Raw genomic sequence first — 20,859 nt, forward strand, 5'->3', positions numbered from 1 at the left:
TGGACGATATACTGAGTACAGCAGAAGGGAAAACCGCTGATGTTGCCAGTTTCGAAAGATCAGGATTCAGGAGAACGCTGACAAAAGAGAATTTACATAGAACAGATTCAGAAAGTGAATGGAATCATATAAACAAAGTGCCCTTAGCAGGCCATTTTTAGTCGCAAATACTAATCCTTTGAATTTTTTTCGAATCCGGGGGACAAAGACGGGATAGTGATGTAGATAGTTGATTCTTCACTCATTGCGGGATCAATGGACGCCACTGTAAATTACCGTTACCGTATGATCAGCCTCGCTCCAGCCACAACTTGAATCTTCACTGGCTTCGTTCTCCGACTTCTCCTTCTTCCCTTGCTCTCGCTTCTCTGTATAATATCCTCTCCTTTCGCATTCTGCTTGGTTTGTTCCGTTGCAATTGGTATTTAATCCTTTAGCTCGTCTCTTCTTCCACTCCTTTTTATTCGCCTGTATCCGCTGACTCTCGAAAGAGAGCTCTTGCGGTAACACCGAGCTTAGATTGTCACCTGGAGGTCGTCTTCTTTCACGGCGAGCGACAGAAATGTCCACCCCTAATGATATTCAAGCTCTTTTGGCGAGCATAAGGCCTCGTCCTTCGCCGTCGGGCACTCCTGCGCAGAATTCTGGCATGCCGCAGGCCCAGTATTCCCAGCATTACCCGCATGGATACCGGCCTCAGCAGCCGCCTCATGACGGCCAGAGCTACGCCCACCCTCATCTTCATCAGCAGGGCTACCATCATCCCTCTGTTTCCTCGACGCTGCATAGCCCGTCTCCGGTCAATCTCCCGCCCCGTCATGGTTCGGACGTTCTCAGTCCCAATGTCGTCACACCGGGCGAAGCGTTTCCGCAGCACCAACCGCAGCCGCAGAACCCTGACCGCTCCGTCAATCTACTGAATCTTCTCAAATTCAACCAGCCGAGCGCTGGAAATGTCCAGCAGCAGGCCTCTGCGGGCATAGAACAGCCTGTCCACACTCATCCGTCGGCACCTGGCGTGGAAAATGTACCGAGATCCCACTCCAGGAACATCTCGGCGTCGGACTTGGTTGCCACTCTCTTCAACAGGCCGGGCCAAGCTGCTGCTACTACTGCTCCGCAGGGCCAGCCAGTTTCCCAGCCCGTTACAGAGAGTCCCTCTCCTGCGACAAGCACTGAGAAACCTCAAGACATGTTGCTTCGTCTGCTCAACCGGCCCAAATCAGGTCAAGATTCGGCCGACGTTGTCCAGACTCCTGGTTCCATCTCTTCTCAGAAGAACGCTTTTGAATCCGAGTCTGGAGGCTTAACGCCGTCAACACATGGTGCTGCGGAATCCAAGGGGCAAGCTTCTGGGAAACCGGACAAGCCCACCCCAACAGAGACTCTATTTGCCCATGTGAACCCGTTTGAACAATTGGCGGCAGTTTCACGGAGCAGAACTCCACAGCTCAATTCTCGAGGCGAGAGCCCGGCTGTTGAGGTTACGAAGCAAGTGAACGTCAATGCTGAGGTCGAGTCTGTCCCCGCGTCACAGAATACTGAACGTGGACATCCCCAGTCGCCCCCTTTGGATGAGCACCAGAAGGAAGCTGTTAATAACGTGGTTGACAGACTCGTACAGCAGATTACAAAGGATGTTGACCAGTCTCTTGAAAAGATGGCTAAGGAGAATGACACGTCCGCCCCAGCAGTACAGGAAGATACCGTTAAGGCTACCGTAGCGTCTACTGCCACAGCTGTTCAGAATTCTACCGGTGAGACTGAGGTCTCGAAGGAGGTTGTTGAAGAAATTAGAACTACTGAAGGAGCAAAGGAACCCTCAAATGGCGCCGCAGAGGCGCTGGCAGACAGCTGGGAGAGTGCTGAAGATAGTGCTGAAAAGGACGAAGAGCGCATTGTCCCTGTACACAACTTTCCCTTGAAACCATTCATATCAATCATTGTCAAGCCTTATGCTGGAAAGCTTCCGGCTTTGCGCGATGATGGGATCATGGATATCGCTCGATTGAAGAAGGATTTCGATCAGTTAGACCGTTCCTTGACGTCAGCCACTCCCGACTACATTGTCTACGCCCTTGCCAAGAACGGCGGAATGAGAATTATCCGCCAAGACGACGGGAGCGACAAACAGGTTCTCCGATCTACTCGTGATCGTGTGTTCAACGTTTCTGTGTGCACATCACAGCCGGTCGGCGGCTCTTCTGATGACCAGGCTATTTTGGGTATTGGCGTCAGCGGCGCTGTGTACTGGGTTTTAATCTCTCAGAAAAACAGAGATCTCTTTGAGCAGGACGCTTTGGAGAGCGAAAGCCTCATCTTCCCTCCGTTCCCGGCTTCTGACGAGAACACCTCCGGCGGTCAGCTGAAAACGCGGGCTAAACGGAGCTCTTGCCACCCTGGGTTCTTCGCGATTGGGCGGGGCAAGAACATTTACGTCCTATCTCCACAAGCTGCTGCAAACCCTGCTTATGGCGTCTCGGGCAATAACCGCACTGTCAATACTGAACAGTTCTTCAAGGAGCGCGCTCTGAAGATCTCTACCGGAAAGGCCGGTAAAGATTTCACGTTTAGTGGCGATGATACTGTCATCGCTTCTCTAGATAAAACCGGCCGCCTCCGCTTTTGGGATATCCGCGAGGTTGTCAATACCCCGGATGCTGAGATCAAGTCAAATGAAATTCGTACCCCGTTGAGCACCTTCGTGACTGGTACTCCTACGGAGAAGTCATGGCCGACGTCCGTCCTCTTTCTCGATAAGCTGCGCCCTTATGTGAAGTCGATGGCTCTCCGTTATGTTCTTGTTGGCTTGAAGCAGAACCACACCCTGCAGCTCTGGGATATTGGGCTAGGCAAGGCTGTGCAGGAGCTCAAGTTTCCCCACGAGAACGAGTCGGACGCCATTTGCAGTGTTGCTTATCACCCTTCGTCCGGAATTCTTGTTGTTGGACACCCGACGCGAAACTCTATTTACTTCGTTCACCTGTCGGCGCCCAGGTATAATCTGCAGTCCATGTCGCAGGCGTCATTCATCAAACGTGCTGCTGAAAAGGACAACAGTCTCCCCAAACCTGAGTCTACTGCGTGCCTGAGTGGTATACGGGAGATCTCCTTTGCTTCGAAAGGTCAGCTTCGCAGCTTAGATCTCCTTCCTATCACAAAGGCGGCAGGGGAAGACAGCGGCCTATTTGAGCTTTATGTTATGCATTCCCGCGGTGTCACATGCCTTAACATCAAGAAAGAGGACCTTGGTTTGGGTCAAGACAACCGAATCATTCGCCCTGTCAATGCCCTAGAGGAGGGCTTGATTGAGATTGCTGATCTGCAGTCTTTCCCTCCCTACATTGCCGATGATTTTTCAGTCAACGGCGATTCTATAAGCACGCCCACGAAGGTCATCCCGAAGGAATTTGTCAAGGCCACGGCTGAACCTGCTGCTGAGAGTAGCGTGGGTACAAGCCCCGGGCCCAATGTTCAGCGCACACAATCCCCCACGAAGACTGCGCCAAAGAAGAAGGCCGACGAGGCTGTAGAAACAGTTGCGACACCTTCGGAGAAGCCTGATAAGAAGAGAAAAAAGAAAGCAGCAGCGACAGCATCAGAGGTCAAGAAGGAACCCGTGGTTGCCACCAGCCAGGGCCCGTCAACCGTTGAACAACCGAACGGTGAGGCTCTGAAGACTACAGACTGGAATAAGTACATTGAAGCCCTACAAGAAGGGGTCACCTCCCAATTCAACAAGAGTCTCGGAAGGGAGCTAGAAGGACTCTACGCCCGCTTCGACGAAGAGCGACGCAGCTGGGATGCTGCGTCTGCCTCGAAGCAAGACCAGGTATTGCGCTTGGTGTCGAGCACGCTCTCTGACAATGTGGAGAAGAATCTCGCGCGTATCATTAAGCAGACAATTCAATCCGATGTTGTCCCTGCACTGGGCGATGTCACCTCTGCAGCCGTGAGCAAACAACTAAACACCGTTCTTTCAGAGCGGTCTGGCGGCGTTATCTCTCATGAATTGCGGCAATCTCTGCCTGGCGCCGTTACTCGCGCTTTGCAGCAGCCGGAGGTGATCAAAGTCGTGTCAGATGCTGTTAGCCAGAAGCTGAGCACTCAGGTTGAGAGTCAAATTTCAAAGACTGTGCATGACAGCCTTGCTCCTACCCTGAAGAACGTTGCACTCCGGGCAGCTGAAAAGGTCGCAAACGATGCGGAGAAGCGAATGCAGGCTCAGTCGAAACAGTTTGAAGCCCAGCGCCAAGCTGATGCCGTCAAGATTGATCAGCTCACTTCTTTGGTTCGGGGACTTTCGGACACCGTCACTGCCATGGCGGCTGCCCAGACCGGATTTCAGAACGAAGTATTGCGCTTGAACCAAGTTCTCGCGCAGCGTGGACCCGAAGCTAGGCAGGGCTCCGAGAGCCTAGGCATTACCTCGCCTACTCCGCTTACCGGCTCCATTAGTCCTGAAGATAGGGAAATTACCGAGATTGCGCAGCTTATGCGTGAGGGGAAATATGAAGAGGGTTCCGTCAAGGTTTGTGCATGTTATCCTGTACGCAACGGAATGTTTCTAACTCGCACCAGTGGCTTCAATCCGAGCAGCAGGCTGATCTTTTTGATCGTCTCTTTGTTCGCTTGAACCCCTCGTATCTGAATAGCCTTTCTCCTATTGTGGCACTGTCGGTCGGTGTTGCGGTTACCTCCTCTCTGCAGACAAATGTGATGGAGCGTCTTGCATGGCTAGAAGTAGTCCTTCAGACCGTTGATTTGAGGGTATGCGCCCGCCCATCCCCGTTCATTGCGCGGTACTAATTTTCTGCAGGATACCGATATCCAAGAGGTCGCTCCCAAGATTATGGATATCCTTATTGCGCGACTAAACGAGCTCTACATGTCCGTTGCTAAAGACTCCCCACACAGCCCCATCCTGCGCCGCATCCCGCCTCTCGCCCGTCGGGCCACCGAGCTTCGCGGTAACTAAGTTGATTTGGGAGCGGTAGTCATGATGACTACGACTAGCATGTTATGTTGAATGCGTAATGCATCTGCATTGGATCTCTAATGATAGTTAATGATTATGCATTGGGGCGATCGACATGGTATGAATGAAGATGGGAGCAGTTTTTTTAGCGTATGCATATGCATCCATAGCATTGCGTACTAGGCAAAACCATGAGTGGTATTTGCTATGTTATAGGATTATGAGATACATATTGAGCATAGAAATGGTTTCTAATGAGGAGTTTTGACACTGCAATTTCCCGGTGCTTTTGATGCTTTCGGTAGTATGTAGCAAAAAGATAAAGGGTAAGCCTTGCATTGTCACAACAGCTGCAGACGATGTTGCTTTGATGTCGGAAGTACTGGCCTTTATTCTTCATTTCATCTCTTAATATTTGGCTACTATCCGCAGTAACAGGGACGTAAAGTCTTCGTAATCGCCACTGGTCCTTGGAATTCGTCTAGTGGCTTAATTAACTCTTAAGATCTATGTAGATATGATGCTGCTCGGTAATATATACACTCATACCCTATACTTTACTCCTCACTCCGAAAAGCTCCAGTAGAAGAAAACAGATGCCCACAGAGAGTAAGGAAATAGAGTAACCGGAATCATGCATAAAACGCAAGCCCCTCTTCAGCCAGCGTTACAGCACTCTTCTCCACAGACTCCTCAACAAACTCAAACCCTAACGCCCGCCAATTCAGCTCCTTCCGCCAGTGGAGCCCGTAATAAAGTCTGCTTGGCTTCTGGCTCTGGGTATTCTCATCTTCTCGCGGGACCTCTCCGCCGCTCGTGCGCACGTCGGTATTTTCATCGCAAACAGGTCCAACGACAGGGACAGGTTCAGAAGCGAGACCACCCGTGACCATCCTCCCGCGCTGGGGGTATACCACCGCCCTGAATCGAGAGAGGAGAAGACCCATACAGCAACAGAGACACGGCTCGTGGGTTAGGTACACATCTAAGTCTGTACAGAGGTATCCGCCCTGGGAGCGAGGGCGTATGCGGGGGCCTGGTCCCGTATCTGTGGCTGACGAGGCGGGCACAGCCTGGGAGTCGTGAGGTCCCGTTTTTTGGTATTTCTCTGGAACTGGGGAGATATCTGTTGTTTCAGAGGCGGACTTGGGCTCGGGCTGTGGATCCGGCGCTGTGAGGTCTGATTGAGAGACGAAATATGATTCCAGGGGGCTCAGAGACGGTTTATCGTTTTCTGCATTCCGATCACCGGCGCGTCGCTTGTAGGCGATTATCTCTGCTGCTCGCATAAGTGCGTGGAGGTCTGGGCCGCCTTCTACGTCTGCGTTATATGTAGCCGTGGCTGGATTTGGTCCTGGTCCTGTATGTCGTTCGGCTGTTGACGGAGCCCCTGCTTCACGACGGGAATACCTCGCGTCGCCGGCAACAGCGACAATAGCTTCCGGCCATCGAGACTCGATGTCGCCGTCGGCATCTAGGATCCTCGAAACGATATCCGGGTCAACAACCACGGCGCCGACGCCCCGCCCTCGACCACACTGCTCTGCCTCCTCAGCGACCTTTCGTGCAAATGCCAAATACCGGCCCGCATCCGGCTGGATGAACTCGCGAGCCCGGCTTAGGACCTGGGCAGGCGGGGAAACCGTTAGCCGCGCAGCCGCCGGATTATACACGACGGGCCACAGATCCTTCGACCATTTCTCCGCCTGCGCCGTGCTGAGTGGTGGGAGCGTGGGCACTCGAATCGTGTGCAGTTTGACCTTGACCTGGCCTGTAGGATCCGAATATTGCGCGTCAGGGTCTGTAGGCGGAGGAAGGTAAGGTGCGAGCAGTTCTTCTAAATGAGCGACGTCGGGAAGAGGTGGCGAGATAAGGACGAATATTGTCTGTGGTGAGGGGTTATCCTTCAAGAGAATTGGGTGCAGGGGTTTAGGAAGATTATTGTGTTTTGCGAATCGGCGGAGATGGTTCATAGGTCGAGAGGCATCGCGAGGATAGGCCGCATCAAGAACTCTATGTGTACACTTGTCAGCGTCGAAATATTCTGCAGAGCTGGGAGATAACCTACTTGACGACCTTTGCGGCGCTTTTCACGTTCACGCCCGCAACGTAAGCGTTGTCTTGAGGTCGTTAGACGGGTCACGAGATTCAGGGGTGGTGTATTCCTACCATACTCCTCAACCGGTTGGGTTTCTTGCACCGTTCTAATGGGTCTCACTCCCCCGACGAGAGGCCGTACGCTCCGAAGGATCTCCTGAACCTCCATCATGGTCTGGCTGGCAGGAAGAAATCTTTCGGGGCGTCGGACGCACTCAGCCGACAAATGAATGGCGGGAAGGTACGGGATGAGCGATTGTTGCGACTGCTAACTTATATCAAGACATTTGGAGTTGCGCATTGAATAGTGCCGACTCTTCTGAATAGCTGTGAGAGAATGAAGATCATCCCGCGACAGCCCTGTATTGATACCCTAAAACCTAAGCCCTATGTATGTGTAAATCGCCTGAGGCATCAATTACTTTAAAGAGACTACGCCTCTAATATTGAATTGAGTACATTTGGCATAAGAACTCTTGCATCCAGCAATGGTATAATGGCGCCGAGCTCGAATCGGACAAGCAAAAAGAATTTCAAATACCCCCCGAACTACCTGAACGCCTTAATGAAGTAATACAAGACCTGAGGGATATAGAAGCAAGAGATGAAGGCAAAGAAGCAAAACTCGAGCAGAGAGAATACAGTACCCCAATAGTAAACTGGCCACGCCGTTCTTCCACCGCGTGAGGGTCTAATGCATGCAGGCAACTCCATGCGCTTTGCTGCAAGTGATATATCCAGTTCTTCTAACGCCTCACAGAATGGTCCAGACAAAAAGGAAATGTGGCGCTGGCTGCAAGTTCATAGGCCGGACTGGATTTCGTACCCATCGCACCGTTCCACCAAGCTCTGGTAGTAGTCGTTGAGCACCTCTGGTTGGGGGACAATGCGCCATTCAACGCGAAAGAGGAACTCAAGTTCGAGTAGAGCCAATTCCGCCATACTGATTCCTCCTACCCGGGCATAGGTCTTGTTGGTCCAGAAACTATCGCTGAGCCCTTTGGATGCGACAGTAGCGCTGGTAATCAGAAAACGATGAATTGTCAAACTGGAAACAGTGAAGGCAGGGTATAGCGCGCAAAGTCGGTCAATATAGTACACCATACTTAGAAGGATCGGCGGCGAAAGAGTAGCGTGGGTCGTTAGTCGTTGCAGGTAATCATGTACAGATATACGAGGGGGAGTGCGTGAGTGGAAACGAGTCAGCCGGCCCTGATTCAGGGGTATTTTATCGTTGTAGCGGATAAGCTCCATCAACATGCTGGAAATGAGGACAACCAGATCCCTGGGATCGGCGAACTCATAACGAACCGGGAGATACTTGACAGCAGGGTTCGCCGGGCGCAGTCTTTTCGATTGGGATCCTTCAAGACTCAGACTGCCCGGTCCAGCGGGCTCAACACCGCGAGTAGAATCGCTCTGGCTGTTACGCTTGTTGGACCCCGCCGTAGTAGTCGGTGCCGGCATTGGGGGGGGCTGGGTGTTCTGAGGAGCAGCAAAAGCCGGAGGAACCGTGGGGGCAGGGCCGGGAACGGAGGACGTATTAGCGGTAGACTGGTTGGATGTCTCGGGGAGGGCGGCGTTAGAACTGGGACCAGCAGCGAAAGATGCTGCTGCGGACGCGGAAGTACTAATTCCGCCCCCAAGGGAGGTCTGCCCAGCGGACATACGACCGCAAGCAGGATCCCCTGAGGGCCTGCTGGGTGGAGACGAAACGGAATGCCTCTTCAGAGCTGAGCGGAGCTCTTCAACGGCCACACGCGAGGAACGGGGAGTGAAAGGACTACCGGGCACAACAGAGCGATCAGCGGCAGAGTCATACTGCTGGGCTTGATAGGCGAGTGCAGCCGACGTCGATGACAGGCGGCGCGTAAACGAGGTCGAACATGGAGAGTGAGGAGGATGAAGTTGGGTGGCGGCGGGTGAGGAGGGAGCAGGGCGAAGGGCGGAGGGCGAAGGCGAAGAAACTAACATCTCCGCCCAGCAGATTCACCACGTGGGCGCACGACTGAACGAGGTTCTTCGAGACTGGCGGACGCTGTGAAACCCAAGACCGGTACTATTGCGCTTAGTGTCGTGCACAGACACATTCTGTAAACCCCTACTCGAAAAAGTGAAAAGAGTAGAAGAAATGATAACGATCCTGACGATGGATCTAAGAAAAGAGGATGTGGAAAGCCAAAGGACAAAGACAAAGTGAAGTCAGTCCACGCTGGAGACCACTAATGGACTGAATAAAAGTATGAGTACAGTAAGATACGGTAATGGTCTTGTCCCAATTCCCTCATTAGGCCAATGAAGCTTATTTATCAGCCGATAACGGAGATCGGTACCGATATATTACATGTCTGATACGATACTGACGCCCGGTCAGGGAAGCCCGTCATATTGGGGACGATGCGCTATATTCGACGAATTAACGACCGGCAATGTCGGGACTCAACTCCATTTGTGTCGCAACCAAGGAACCCGGCACAGAATTGGCACCCTACCCCAGGACGCTTCCGATGGCCGAGCTGTCAGCTGGTATAGAACGATATTGATCAAAATCTTTCGCGCCTGATGGTCAGACCTTCGACCTTGGACGGGTCATGTCTTCCCGAGTCTCAACCAGCAGGGTGATATCGCTGGGGTGGTTCTCGAGCGGTCGAACTGCTCGAGCGCTGAGCAAAACTGCAGCTGCAAGCACATACATAAGGCTGAGTCACGTGGTAGTTCAGCATCTTGAGCTCATGTGATGGTCACATGATGAGTTTCCGAAAGCGGTCAAGCGACGACCGCGGGATTGCCAAGCCTGCCCTTCGTCTCTGACGCTCGATCTGCTCAGAATGAACTGGCCATTCTCAGTGCAGGTGGCTCCTATCTGTCCCTCGATTTCGCAGTTTGGCGTTTTGTATATGATAGACATGCTTGTCTTTCGATGAGTCTCTCTACTCGTTAATCCTACTGGCTCGTTCTGTCGGTCACTCCAATTGTACTTTGTAAGCTCCGACCTCGAGTCCGGAATCGCAGTACTGCCGTTGACGACACTCACTCCGCATCTGGCTCGGCATCATCCCCCCACGCCCATCCCCATCACCAAACTTACTGCTCTTGGTCTAAAATCACCCTTGGACTCATAAAAGATAACCTGACAATCCTGGTATTGACCCTTTCGGGTTCTTCCGGCAGGTCGTGATTCCGGACAATGACTCGCGCCGAGGCGCCGCCTATCTTCCTCCAGCTACAAAATGCGGATTCCTTGTCATCACAAGCTGCTGCTCTGAGAGCCCTGAAGAATGAGACAATTGGCCATGATCAAAGGAAAGAGGCCTGGGTACGATTGGGGCTCATTCCCATACTTTCCAACGTGCTTGCGTCTCGGGCACTCGACAAGAGCGAGCTCAATAACGGCACCAAGCAGCCCGAGTTGCCTGGCTCTAGAGAAGAATCGGATGATGTTTGCTTACAGGCAATAATTCTTGTTGGGAGCTTAGCGCAAGGTACTAATTATTTTTTTTTGATCACTCGGCATGCAATCACTAACGTCCCAGCAGGAGGCACACCTTTCCTATCGCCGATCTTATCGAGCAATATACTTCCGATACTCCTCTCCATTCTATCATCCAACTGCCCTTCTTCCTTCGTTCTTCCTATTCTCCGGGTTTTGAATAGTGTGGCGGATAGATTGCCTCTACAGAGCCAGCAACAATGGCCCAGGGATACTCGCTTGGCGGACATTCTTTTCTCAACGGAGCACATTGGCTGCTTGACCCGCATCCTTGGCCAGGATTACAGCAGCCACAGTCGGCTGACTGCGATTGAACTGGCTGCAGGTCTTATTGGGAAGCTGTGCACAGAGGAAAGCCACAAGGCTGTTCTGGCTGAAAGTGGTGTTTTAGACGCTCTGGCGGTCAAAGTCGCATCGTTTATAGTTGCGCAGGGATTCGTTTTCCCCGGCGCAGAGAGCCACCTAGATGATGTAGGCGCTCTGGGGTCACTGCCACCTCCTGCGCCCCGCGGGGCTAAGCTTGCGCCCATTTTACGTGCTGTGACGGTCATCGTTGAGCATTCCAAGTGGCGAGCGGAGCATTTTCTCTCTTCTCCAGGTATAGTTACTGTGTTTCCACGGCAAATACCAGGCTTTTCCCCATCGGATATCAAGAAGGGCCCTTGGGGCTCCACTTATTTTTCAGGGTCCGCGGTGCCACGGCACCTTGGAGGGACGCCTCTAGAGTATCTTCTTCCATCTATTCCTTTGTCACAGTTGAAGCCCTCTGCTAGCTCATCCAACTTTCCACCGCTAGGTCAGTATGGGCAGCATCGCCGACAGAGCCATTCATTTCCCACCCCGCTGTCCAGTTTCGAACCGCCCACGGCTGAGGACGATGAGAATCCGGTTGTCCCCTGGCTGCTATACCTCGTCCGTGCTGAGAGCGGCATGGCTCGTCTGATGGCAGCCCGCTTTGTGACGGTATTATGCCGCCTGGGACTAACCAAAAAGCACAGGATCTCCATGCTCTGCTATCTGTTAATCCCGATTCTGCTTCGCATGCTCGATAAGGACTACGAGGCCTCTGACGACGGTGTCCAATACGGTGGACTTATTTCTTCCTCGCAACGCATTAAGGAGGAAGCTCCGGGTGTGCTGGCCACCTTACTTGTTGATGATCGAGAACTGCAGAAACATGCGGTTGAGGGGGATGCGATCAAGCGACTATCCCAGCTTCTCAAAGAAACTTATAATCCAATCCATGAGCCAGCTCGAACAATGTGGCATGCTGAAGGCCAACCGAAGGTTGAGGACCATGACTCGCAGCCGGCGGAGTGTCGATTAGGCCCTCCTGGATACTCACCCCTCCGTTACCATATCTTGAGATATCGGGAAAATATATTGAAAGCCTTGGCTGCACTGGTTCCTTTCAAGGACGAGTATCGCAAGGCGGTATGCGAGCACGGTGTTGTGCCATATATCATTGATTCTCTCAAACCCTTCCCAGACCAAATACCAGCAGAGTCCTCCGATCCAGGAAACACTGCTGCTGACGGCAACCCAACACCGACCCTTCTGGCAGCCTGTGGTGCAGCCCGCATGCTCACTCGCTCCGTTAGCGCTTTACGAACGAGCTTGATTGACGCCGGCGTCTCAACCCCGCTTTTCGCTTTGATTCGACATCCTGATATTGAGGTGCAAATTGCCGCGACCTCAGTAATCTGCAATCTTGCTCTAGATTTCAGTCCTATGAAAGAGGTACAATCTGCTCGGCCCTTGTGACCTGAAGCTGCTAACGTATGTCCTATAGGCAATTATATCGGCCGAAATTCTTCCCATTCTGTGTGAGCATGCACACTCATCGAATACTAAACTTCGGATTGAATCATTATGGGCGCTAAAGCACGTCGCCTATAACTCGGCAAATGACGTCAAAATCAAGATCATCGAGGGCTTGGGGCCGGAATGGATTAAACAAGTTATTACTCAGGATCCGACAAGTGTTCTCGCGAAGCGTGGGCTTGAGGACGATACAGACAGTAACACTCCAAGCGGGATGAGTCGGGCCAATTCAGCTGGCGAACGGGTAGACTTGCTGAATCCGATGGATGACTTCCGGGAGAGGGATGAGGACATGAAAATGACCGATCCTGTGCCATCATCCAAAGTCAGTCTAGATATGTTCTTTCCAGACGCCACTAGACGACGTAAGCTCGCTTTGCATGGCGATCTTGACCAAACCACACAAGCCCGTCAGGATGACATTGCGGCGCAAGAGCAAACCTTTGATCTTCTAAGAAATGTCATATGTGGGCCTGGTGCATCGGAAATGATTGACTATCTCTTCAAGGAACTCGGCCAGGATTTGCTGCTGGATACCTTGGCCGATAAACTGCGCCCAAGGTCTATCCAGCTGCCTCATCGGCGAGAGTCCCCAAACCATCGCGCGCTTCAGGTCCCCACTGAGATTTTGGTCGCAGTAACGTTCGTTATCATCCACCTCGCTGCAAGCCTTCCATGGTACCGGCAGCTCATAGTCTCACACCGCGATCTCATTCGTTATTTGATGGGTTACTTTAACCACAGCCACCGAGACGTCCGTGCCAATTGCGTGTGGGTGGTAATTAACCTCACATATGAGGATGATGTTCACGATCGAGAGGGTTGCCGGAAACGCGCACTCGAGCTACGTTCAATTGGGGTACTAGATCGACTGGCTAGCCTTGAACATGACCCGGACCTTGACGTTCGCGAGCGAACGAAGACGGCACTGCACTTGGTAAACTCGTTGACACACTCTTAGCGTTGCTTGTAAATTAGCCCATTCCTTGTCTCTGCCTGGTTGGTGCCGGGTTTGATGCTGGAAATGAACCACTTATGGTGTACAAAATATCTTGGACTCCATCACTGTGCTTGTATTTGATATACTTTTAGGCCGTAACTTTCCTATTGGCACTATTCAGCAGGCCACAACCATAGAAATACCTTATCGATAAGAGTTTAAAATAACGTCATAGGACCACACCATCATTCAGGTACCCTGAGTCGTTAGTTCTCCATATCCATCTCACACTCTCGAAATTTATGCTACTACGACCAAATCTTATACTATCATAATGTCCGAAGTACCAGCCTCAATTCTCCGCGCCCTATCCATTCCCAACCCCTCCAAAGCTACACTCAGCACAGCCGGCCTAGGCTCCGGCTTCACCAGCACAGGCGTAGTCAGAGCGACCGTCCCAGGCACAGACGGCCAGAATGAAGAGCGCAAGTACTTCGTCAAGACTTCTGCCGACGGCGAAGCCGCGAAGGAGATGTTTCTAGGCGAATACGAATCCCTGAACGCTATCTCGTCCGCCGTGCCGGGTTTCTGTCCCCGCGCCATAGCTTGGGGCCCTCTTGAAGAGGGCGGCAAGCCTGGAAAGAGCTACTTCCTCGCGACTGAGTTCCTCGATCTCCGAGCTGCTGGTCATGGTGGTCCATCTCTTGCACAGAGGCTGGGAAAGCTCCATTCGACGCCCGCCCCGATTGACCCGAAGACGGGAAAGCGGCTGTTTGGATTCCCCGTGCCGACGTTTTGCGGGGACACAAAACAGCCGAATCGATCGTGTGAGTCGTGGGCGGAATTTTATGCAAATGAGCGGCTCTTGACAATCTTGGCGACGTCCGAAAAGCGAAATGGGAAAGATTATGGATTGAGGAGTTTAGTTGAGAAGACAGCAGACATTGTTGTCCCGGCGCTTTTGGGGGATGGACATCTCGGGTACGATACGTCTGGAAAAGGGCAGGGAATTACTCCTGTTGTTGTCCATGGGGATCTCTGGAGTGGGAATGCCAGCCGCGGCCGCATTGTAGGGAGTGGGCGGAAAGAGGACGAGGTGGTTGGTGATGTGGTCTACGACCCGTCGGCTTGTTATGCGCACAGTGAGTATGAGTTGGGGATCATGAAGATGTTTGGGGGATTCGGGTCGGCTTTCTTCAATGAGTATCATAAGATCGTGCCGAAGACAGAGCCGGTTGAGGAGTATGAGGATCGGGTCAGGCTGTATGAACTGTAAGTTGCCTTGACCTCCCACTTGCTTCCAGCCTAACATCCATAGGTATCACCATCTTAATCACCATGCGATCTTTGGGTCTGGATATCGATCTGGTGCTGTATCAATCATGGAGAGGCTGCTCAAGAAGTATGGCTGAGCGAAGTATATAGTTCCCCTGAGCCTGTGGTGATAATATTCCACCATCACCTATTTATACATAATTTACGAGATTAAGCAAATACAAATTACATCTTTTCATATCTAGATCACCATCTCATCTATTAGTTCTCGCTCACCTATTGCTAGTATAGCCGGCTCGGAAAAACGTTTCACCGTCACGTGGCAGCAGCTGCTTGATGTTCCAGATAGCAATCCCGCAGTCCGCAAATCATCAAGCGGAACCTTTCTGGAGGAAATTTTCAAGCTCGGCTCCAGAATGGCTCCTGAACAGCAGCGAGACTCGAGGACTGCTCCCGGCTCCGACGTGGCCCTGCCTGATCCTCCGCCAATTCACCCGTCCTTCATCCAGGTAGCAAAGCCGTATATCTTCGAGCAGACCATCCAGCAATGCCTGGCCGCAATGGGCGTCAATCCTCTGCGTGAGGAGTCTCTACGTCTGCAGGGCGTGACCTGGATCGATAATGTTCGTCGGGCGCTGAATCTGTATGTGGATCACTCCATTAACTGTGAAAGTTGCTTGCTAATGAGATAGGCCGATTCGAACATTCAATACTGCAGTGGTATATTATCACAAGTTCCGGCTGATACACCACGACACGGACTACAATAATATGGTAAGGTTTCTGACATTCTCGTTTTGTTGACCGAGTCTAACGGTTAAGGATGCTGCCGCGGCTGCCCTGTTTATGGCCTGCAAGATCGAAGACACGCTCAAAAAGTCGCGTGAGATTCTATGCGCGGCGTATAATCTCAAGTTACCGCAATCAGAACACATCTCTTCAGATAATCAGGTATGGTGCTTGTTCCAACAATGCCTTGCGACTGAATGCTGACATCGGGTCTAATAGATACTCGACGAACCCGCCCGAGGCATCATCGGCCTCGAGAGACTCATGCTCGAGAGTTCCGGTTTCGATTTTCGAACGCGGCATCCACAAAAAACTCTCATAAAGCTGGCAAGACAGTATAGACTTACACCTCAATCAGAAGTCTCGAACGTAGCCTACCGCATCTCGCAAGACCTCTATCGCACCTTTGCGCCGCTCAAGCAGACGACATCTACGATGGCTTTCAGCTGCCTGGAGCTCGCCGGACGCTTACTGGAACAACGAATCAAGGAGGTTGAGCTTGGGACAGACTACGCGAGATGGAGAACAAGCCGGGAGGAGGTTATGGGTACGTCGAAGCCACAAAGAAGCCATCAGAGGACTAATGGATTTAGAAACTCTACTTGACCTCCTCGAGCTATACACACACAACCGCAGTGCTACGACCGTCGGCCCTCATTTTCCCGCTGACCGCTTCCTCACCGTACGCATTCCATTGAACAAAGAGGCAGAAGAACAGAATCTCCCGCGGTACACCAACTCGATTGATGAAGACAAACTCACAAAGGACTCGCGCAAGGGACCAGCAACCAACAGCTCAAAGACGGAAAAAGGAGCACCGACGACTGGGGCTCTTCATCACCCTCTCATTCCAGTTACTGCCAACGGAGAGCGCCCAAAGCCAGGAGAAAAAGGCCGGGACGCAGCAGTGCGGTTTATTGTCGATTCTGAATACGCGGCTGCTGAAAAGACTCAGGTCGCTGAATACTTTAAGGTTGAGATGGAAGAGTACGAGGTCGAGGAATGAAGCGTGGCGCTGACATACTCCACATCACGTCTTTTCTTACTGAAGAGACAGGAGTCTTCCTGAACGCAGAATGAGGCTGTGCACAATCTTGTGTAGATGCATTCATGAGGCAGACACAGCCCAGCTACTGTATGCCACCGCGTCTACTACAGCAAGACGAATTCGCACGTTTCGCAAGAGACTGCATCGTCGAACGGCTTGCCTGCAATATGTCCGCATCGGCCTCATCAGCGTCGTCTCCCTTTGAGATGAAGCCACTGTTACAGTTACGCAGGCTCCTTTGAGGAAAAAACTCCTGCTTTCGGGCGGCCATCGCTGTAACCAGGCGGAAGCGACTACATAGTCCTAGTTCTGGCTTCCGTTCCGCTTTATCCTTACCGTTGAGTATACGGCATTCTTCTAAGCGGTGTACTCTCCGGTTCCAAAACACATACATCGATTCGTCGACTTGTCAGTGCTTAGCTCCATGTGAGGAGGAAGAAGGAACGGGGAGAGCTACTGCTGTGCGGTATATAAACAATCTACGTAACCAGAAAGAAAAGATGCCGTCATATAGAGATTCTATTATTTTTGTTCAAGATACAAGATTCAGCATTTGTATGCCATTTATGAGGCCGGCGTTTGCAACTCTTCCATCTGTGCCTCGCCTTGACTGCGTCCTTAGAGTTCGAGCAAGCACGGTCAAGATTCTGCCCATGGAACCCGGGTAGTAAAAACGGGTGTTTTGTATGCCAAGATGATATAGGGCAGGGTGAAACTCCAGCAGGATGAGTTCCTAATGCTAGATAATGATTGTACTTCCCCTCTCACTTGACTAATGTACCATTCTGGAAGGGTGTTGCCGTAAAGGGCCAAGGTATCGTCGCTGTATCAAGAAGCCCGGTGAAGAAGGCACAGAGACAGAAGGCTCTTCAGTACTACTTTGTAAAAAGACAACACGAAGCAGAGACTCATCAATCGTCTACCGACAGGAAACTACGCCAATCCACAGCCCAATATACCCCTGGCCGACTGGAGCTCACGAAGCCCAGTCTCATAACCCCCCAAATATCCCACCCAGGCAAAGCCATTCTTCTTGTTTACCCTTGTAAGAACGAAGCCGATTCCGCGCCAAATCGTCTGAGCTCCCAGACCCTGTGCATCATCCGGTAATTGATCCTAATAGGGAGACCTTCTTGGCGAATTGAAGATGTGTGTCTTGATGGATTCTCCAATTGACCATAGCTCCTGGGCGGATTACTGCTTCGCCCACGGCGTCCTTGTTGGAAACGTTGACATTCTAGGAGCCGTAAGGATCCTTGCGAGACTGAAAGTGCACTTTAGCTCGATAGTCGGATATCTGAGGCCAGGGAACTGAGGAAACGCTTTGTAGATGTTGACTTCGTCGATGGCTCCATTTTTGAGACTGGTTGTATTTGCGGGAAGGCCGCAGTGAAGTGCTGTCAAGCTTGATGCTGACTATTCCAACGTACAGAGCTGAGATGGACTTTTGGGCTCCTTCTGAAAGAAAGTCTAGAAATGAAGGTCAGGCCCTTCATCCCGACGACAACAGACTCACAGGGTTCAGGGTGTTTGTGAGAAGACCTGGAGCGAGATTAGGAGCTGCATTATGCCGTCTGCATTACGGCCTGTTTCTGTACAGATCTGTATTGTCTGTAATTTTCAGCTGATCCTAGACTGCGAGGGCGAGGTTACCAGCGTGCAGACGGTCCATTCTGCCGTCTTCCATCGATATCGAGAATGAAAGCTCTAAGGTACAGACGACAAAGCGGTATATCATTATGCAAGATATCCAGAAGACATGCCGGATAATTGGCAATTGTGAGCCCAAGCCAGATCCACCAGTCCGGACTGCCTTTGGAGAGACATCGCCGGCTGCCCAAAGGTGTTTCCTTTTGAGCGAGTGGGAAGATAGTCACGAGACCACGCCTTCAACGACGAACAACTTCACCCTGGGTTTCTTCTAAGCATTACAGTTGTCCTCATCGGCGAAGTGCTTGTCGTGCTTGTCGGTAACCGGTCGAGACCGCGCTCCTGTCAATGATCGCGGTCGTCCTATATGGACGATGAAGTTGGGTCTAATTAACTACAGGAATCGTCCCATGGCCAACGAAGATGTCTGGGATGAGACAGAGGTGTATTGTGCCTGAGCACCGTGATGTCCCACGACGGTATGCCCCTGCAGAAACATATTGCATTACAGTACTTATGCACAATGCACTACAGTATTTCTTGCGAGGTGTCCAGGAATTTGGCAGCTAATCCTAATTGAGCCTAGTGGCTGGATACAGGTGAACCAGATTAATGACGTCACATCGTCTCACATGCAACCATCCAAAGATGGTCAAGATGGTCGACCGTCTCTGCCCTTCGAGAGTACCTGGAAAAATAATGCCATCCCTCTCCAGCAAGTTCCCTAAAGTATAGTGGGCCATATCGGGTTGGTGCAATTGACATCGAGGCCCCATGTGACGGACGTATCGTCCATCCCTCCATCCACCTTTCAGACGGCCAGGCCGCCTTTCAGCTCGACACCGTCCTCTTCACTCTCTACTACCCAGCCGCTCCAGACGCCGTCGCCACCAGATCTCGACATCCATGGCTGATAGAGCCCATTCGACTGCGCGGTGAGGGATTCGCGCGCTTCGTCAACGCCTCGAATTGGCTCGTCGATCGCGTGTTCGCTTTCATGCTCTGGGCCCTTGCCGGCAGCGTGCGCATCCCGGCCGACGTCGACATCCCGTTGCGGGACCCGAGCTCTGCCGATAAACTGGGCGAGTCTCCGACTGACACTCATCATCGGTATCCGGTTATCGTTTTCAGCCATGGCGTGGCGGCATCACGGACGGATTACACACAGCTATGTGGCGAGCTCGCGTCGCGAGGGTACGTGGTAGCCGCTCTCGAGCATCGTGACGGCAGTGGACCTGGCAGCGTGGTTCGTCGTGGCGGCGGGCGCAAAGGGACAGTCGTAGCGTCGGATGGCAGTCCGACCGGACAAGGCCACGGTCAGGCACGCCCGGGCGCCCGCCGCCTACGCAGCGTACTGCACTTTGCAGCGAAACACCTGCATCACGACCCGCCGCTTGACGAGGCGGAGCTGCAGCGCGCGCAGCTTTCCTTTCGACAGGCCGAGATGGAGGAAGTGGTGCGGGTGCTGCGCATGCTCAACGCAGGCGACGGGCAGACTGTATTCCGCCACAATGCGCGCCGCGAGGGCGTCTATCTTGCAGGCTGGAAGGGGAGGCTGGACATTGAGCGTGTGATACTAGTTGGCCACTCATACGGGGCGACGGGCGTGCTACAAGCATGCCGTCCCACTGCAGATCTGAGTCAGGCCCTGCCTATTCCGCTCGCGGGCTGCATCGCTCTCGATCCAGGGAAAGCGAGCGGGCCGCTGAACGATGACATTGGCGTGCCCCTGCTGGTTATCCACTCGCACAGCTGGAGCCGGAAGTTCAGTTTGTTCATGGGCAGGCCGCACTTTGAAGTCGTGCGTGACCTTGTGCGGACCTGTTTACAGCGTACCGGTGCAGCGTGGTTCATGACGAGTCTCGGCACAAGCCACGCTAGCTGCACAGATGCGCCGGTCCTCCAGCCACTGCTACTTAACTGGGCAACAGGTGCAGCGGTAGATGCGCACGAGGGCGTTTTATTATACGTGCGCCGGATACAAGAGTTTATTGAATTTGTTAACACCGGAAAGCGCGAGGGACTCTTGGACCAGCAGGAGACGCACGCGTCTTATGACGAGGGGACGCTTGTGCCATGGACGAAGGTTTACGGCCCACGCCACTGGACTAGGGACTGGCAGATTCATGTGGCGCCGGCAGTTGAGAGTGAGAATGTTGCAGAGAGGGTGAAGAGGAAGCTGGGGGCGCTGGACGAAGGCGCGAATGAGTCGAGCGAGGGCCTGGAATCGGGTGAGACTCTTGTCGGGTGTGGTGGTCAGGTCGACACGCGGAGTTCTAGAGTCGTGATGAGTTGAAGGAGAGAATAAACAGGTACCTACACCTTTGTATGTATTAGATTAACTAGCTGGACTTAGTGCAGCTCCAGCTTTGGTACGCTTGGGGACTTTGTTAAGCTAGGCTCTTTTCTTTGTATATAGTTTGATAGGATAGCTTCCTCAAAATACCCAAAATAGAGCTGTAAGGCTGAGACCACCTCGATATTTCTACTAGTAGTAGCAAAGCCTACCAGTTCCAATGGCAGCCATCTTAACCTCACCATACTGCAGCACTATCTTCAGGGACATACCTGAAGGCGATGAGGGCTTTGTAGGTCACGTGTCATTTACATCTAATAAGGAGCAGCAGCAGGCTGTATTTTCCTACTACACAGATCAATAAGCGGCACATCTGAATCTAACTCATCGCATTATCTAAGTTAACCTTAGACTAGGGAAGATACACTTTAGAGCACACTGGCGGCCGTTACTAGAGGATCCCCGGGTACTG

The 20,859-nt window shown here is 52.3% G+C and overlaps 7 protein-coding genes across 7 annotated transcripts, besides 1 other annotated feature; 5 read left to right on the forward strand and 2 right to left on the reverse strand.

The window, feature by feature from the left end:
* Window positions 1-20,859: part of a sequence feature (contig 1.88 1..183820(1)) that runs on past the window's edge.
* Window positions 382-4,978, forward strand: ANIA_05154 (uncharacterized protein; the record flags this gene model as incomplete). Its single annotated transcript, XM_657666.2, has 3 exons — window positions 382-4,531; window positions 4,582-4,770; window positions 4,820-4,978. The coding sequence occupies exons 1-3, from the start codon at window positions 563-565 to the stop codon at window positions 4,976-4,978; spliced, it is 4,317 nt and encodes a 1,438-aa protein (XP_662758.1). The 5' UTR covers window positions 382-562.
* Window positions 5,611-7,374, reverse strand: ANIA_05155 (putative tRNA-specific adenosine-34 deaminase subunit Tad3; the record flags this gene model as incomplete). The annotated part of the gene is made up of 3 exons (XM_050612207.1): window positions 7,148-7,374; window positions 7,047-7,098; window positions 5,611-6,991 (listed from the first exon to the last, which is right to left on the reverse strand). The coding sequence occupies exons 1-3, from the start codon at window positions 7,245-7,247 to the stop codon at window positions 5,611-5,613; spliced, it is 1,533 nt and encodes a 510-aa protein (XP_050468152.1). The 5' UTR covers window positions 7,248-7,374.
* phoB (protein pho80) lies at window positions 7,539-9,219 on the reverse strand. Its single transcript, XM_050612208.1, has one exon. It carries the CDS (start codon window positions 9,047-9,049, stop codon window positions 7,877-7,879), a length of 1,173 nt encoding a protein of 390 aa, XP_050468153.1. The 5' UTR covers window positions 9,050-9,219; the 3' UTR covers window positions 7,539-7,876.
* On the forward strand, window positions 10,263-13,350 carry ANIA_05157 (armadillo repeat protein; the record flags this gene model as incomplete). Its single annotated transcript, XM_657669.1, has 3 exons — window positions 10,263-10,557; window positions 10,612-12,305; window positions 12,358-13,350. The coding sequence occupies 3 exons, from the start codon at window positions 10,263-10,265 to the stop codon at window positions 13,348-13,350; spliced, it is 2,982 nt and encodes a 993-aa protein (XP_662761.1).
* On the forward strand, window positions 13,664-14,830 carry ANIA_10646 (putative fructosamine-3-kinase; the record flags this gene model as incomplete). The annotated part of the gene is made up of 2 exons (XM_050612209.1): window positions 13,664-14,601; window positions 14,648-14,830. The coding sequence occupies 2 exons, from the start codon at window positions 13,664-13,666 to the stop codon at window positions 14,739-14,741; spliced, it is 1,032 nt and encodes a 343-aa protein (XP_050468154.1). The 3' UTR covers window positions 14,742-14,830.
* On the forward strand, window positions 15,021-16,399 carry ANIA_10640 (putative cyclin; the record flags this gene model as incomplete). Its single annotated transcript, XM_050612210.1, has 5 exons — window positions 15,021-15,247; window positions 15,297-15,378; window positions 15,427-15,555; window positions 15,613-15,940; window positions 15,987-16,399. 5 exons carry the CDS (start codon window positions 15,021-15,023, stop codon window positions 16,397-16,399), a joined length of 1,179 nt encoding a protein of 392 aa, XP_050468155.1.
* On the forward strand, window positions 18,558-20,446 carry ANIA_05159 (uncharacterized protein; the record flags this gene model as incomplete). Its single annotated transcript, XM_657671.2, has 3 exons — window positions 18,558-18,570; window positions 18,626-18,775; window positions 18,808-20,446. 3 exons carry the CDS (start codon window positions 18,558-18,560, stop codon window positions 20,385-20,387), a joined length of 1,743 nt encoding a protein of 580 aa, XP_662763.1. The 3' UTR covers window positions 20,388-20,446.

This window comes from Aspergillus nidulans, chromosome V, assembly GCF_000011425.1.
Source record: "Aspergillus nidulans FGSC A4 chromosome V".
Taxonomy (NCBI): Eukaryota; Fungi; Ascomycota; class Eurotiomycetes; order Eurotiales; family Aspergillaceae; genus Aspergillus; species Aspergillus nidulans.

What these genes read in the sequence shown, in the direction of transcription:
- phoB (XM_050612208.1), bottom strand. Translation starts at nt 9,049, where the DNA reads ATGTTAGTTTCTTCGCCTTCGCCCTCCGCCCTTCGCCCTGCTCCCTCC.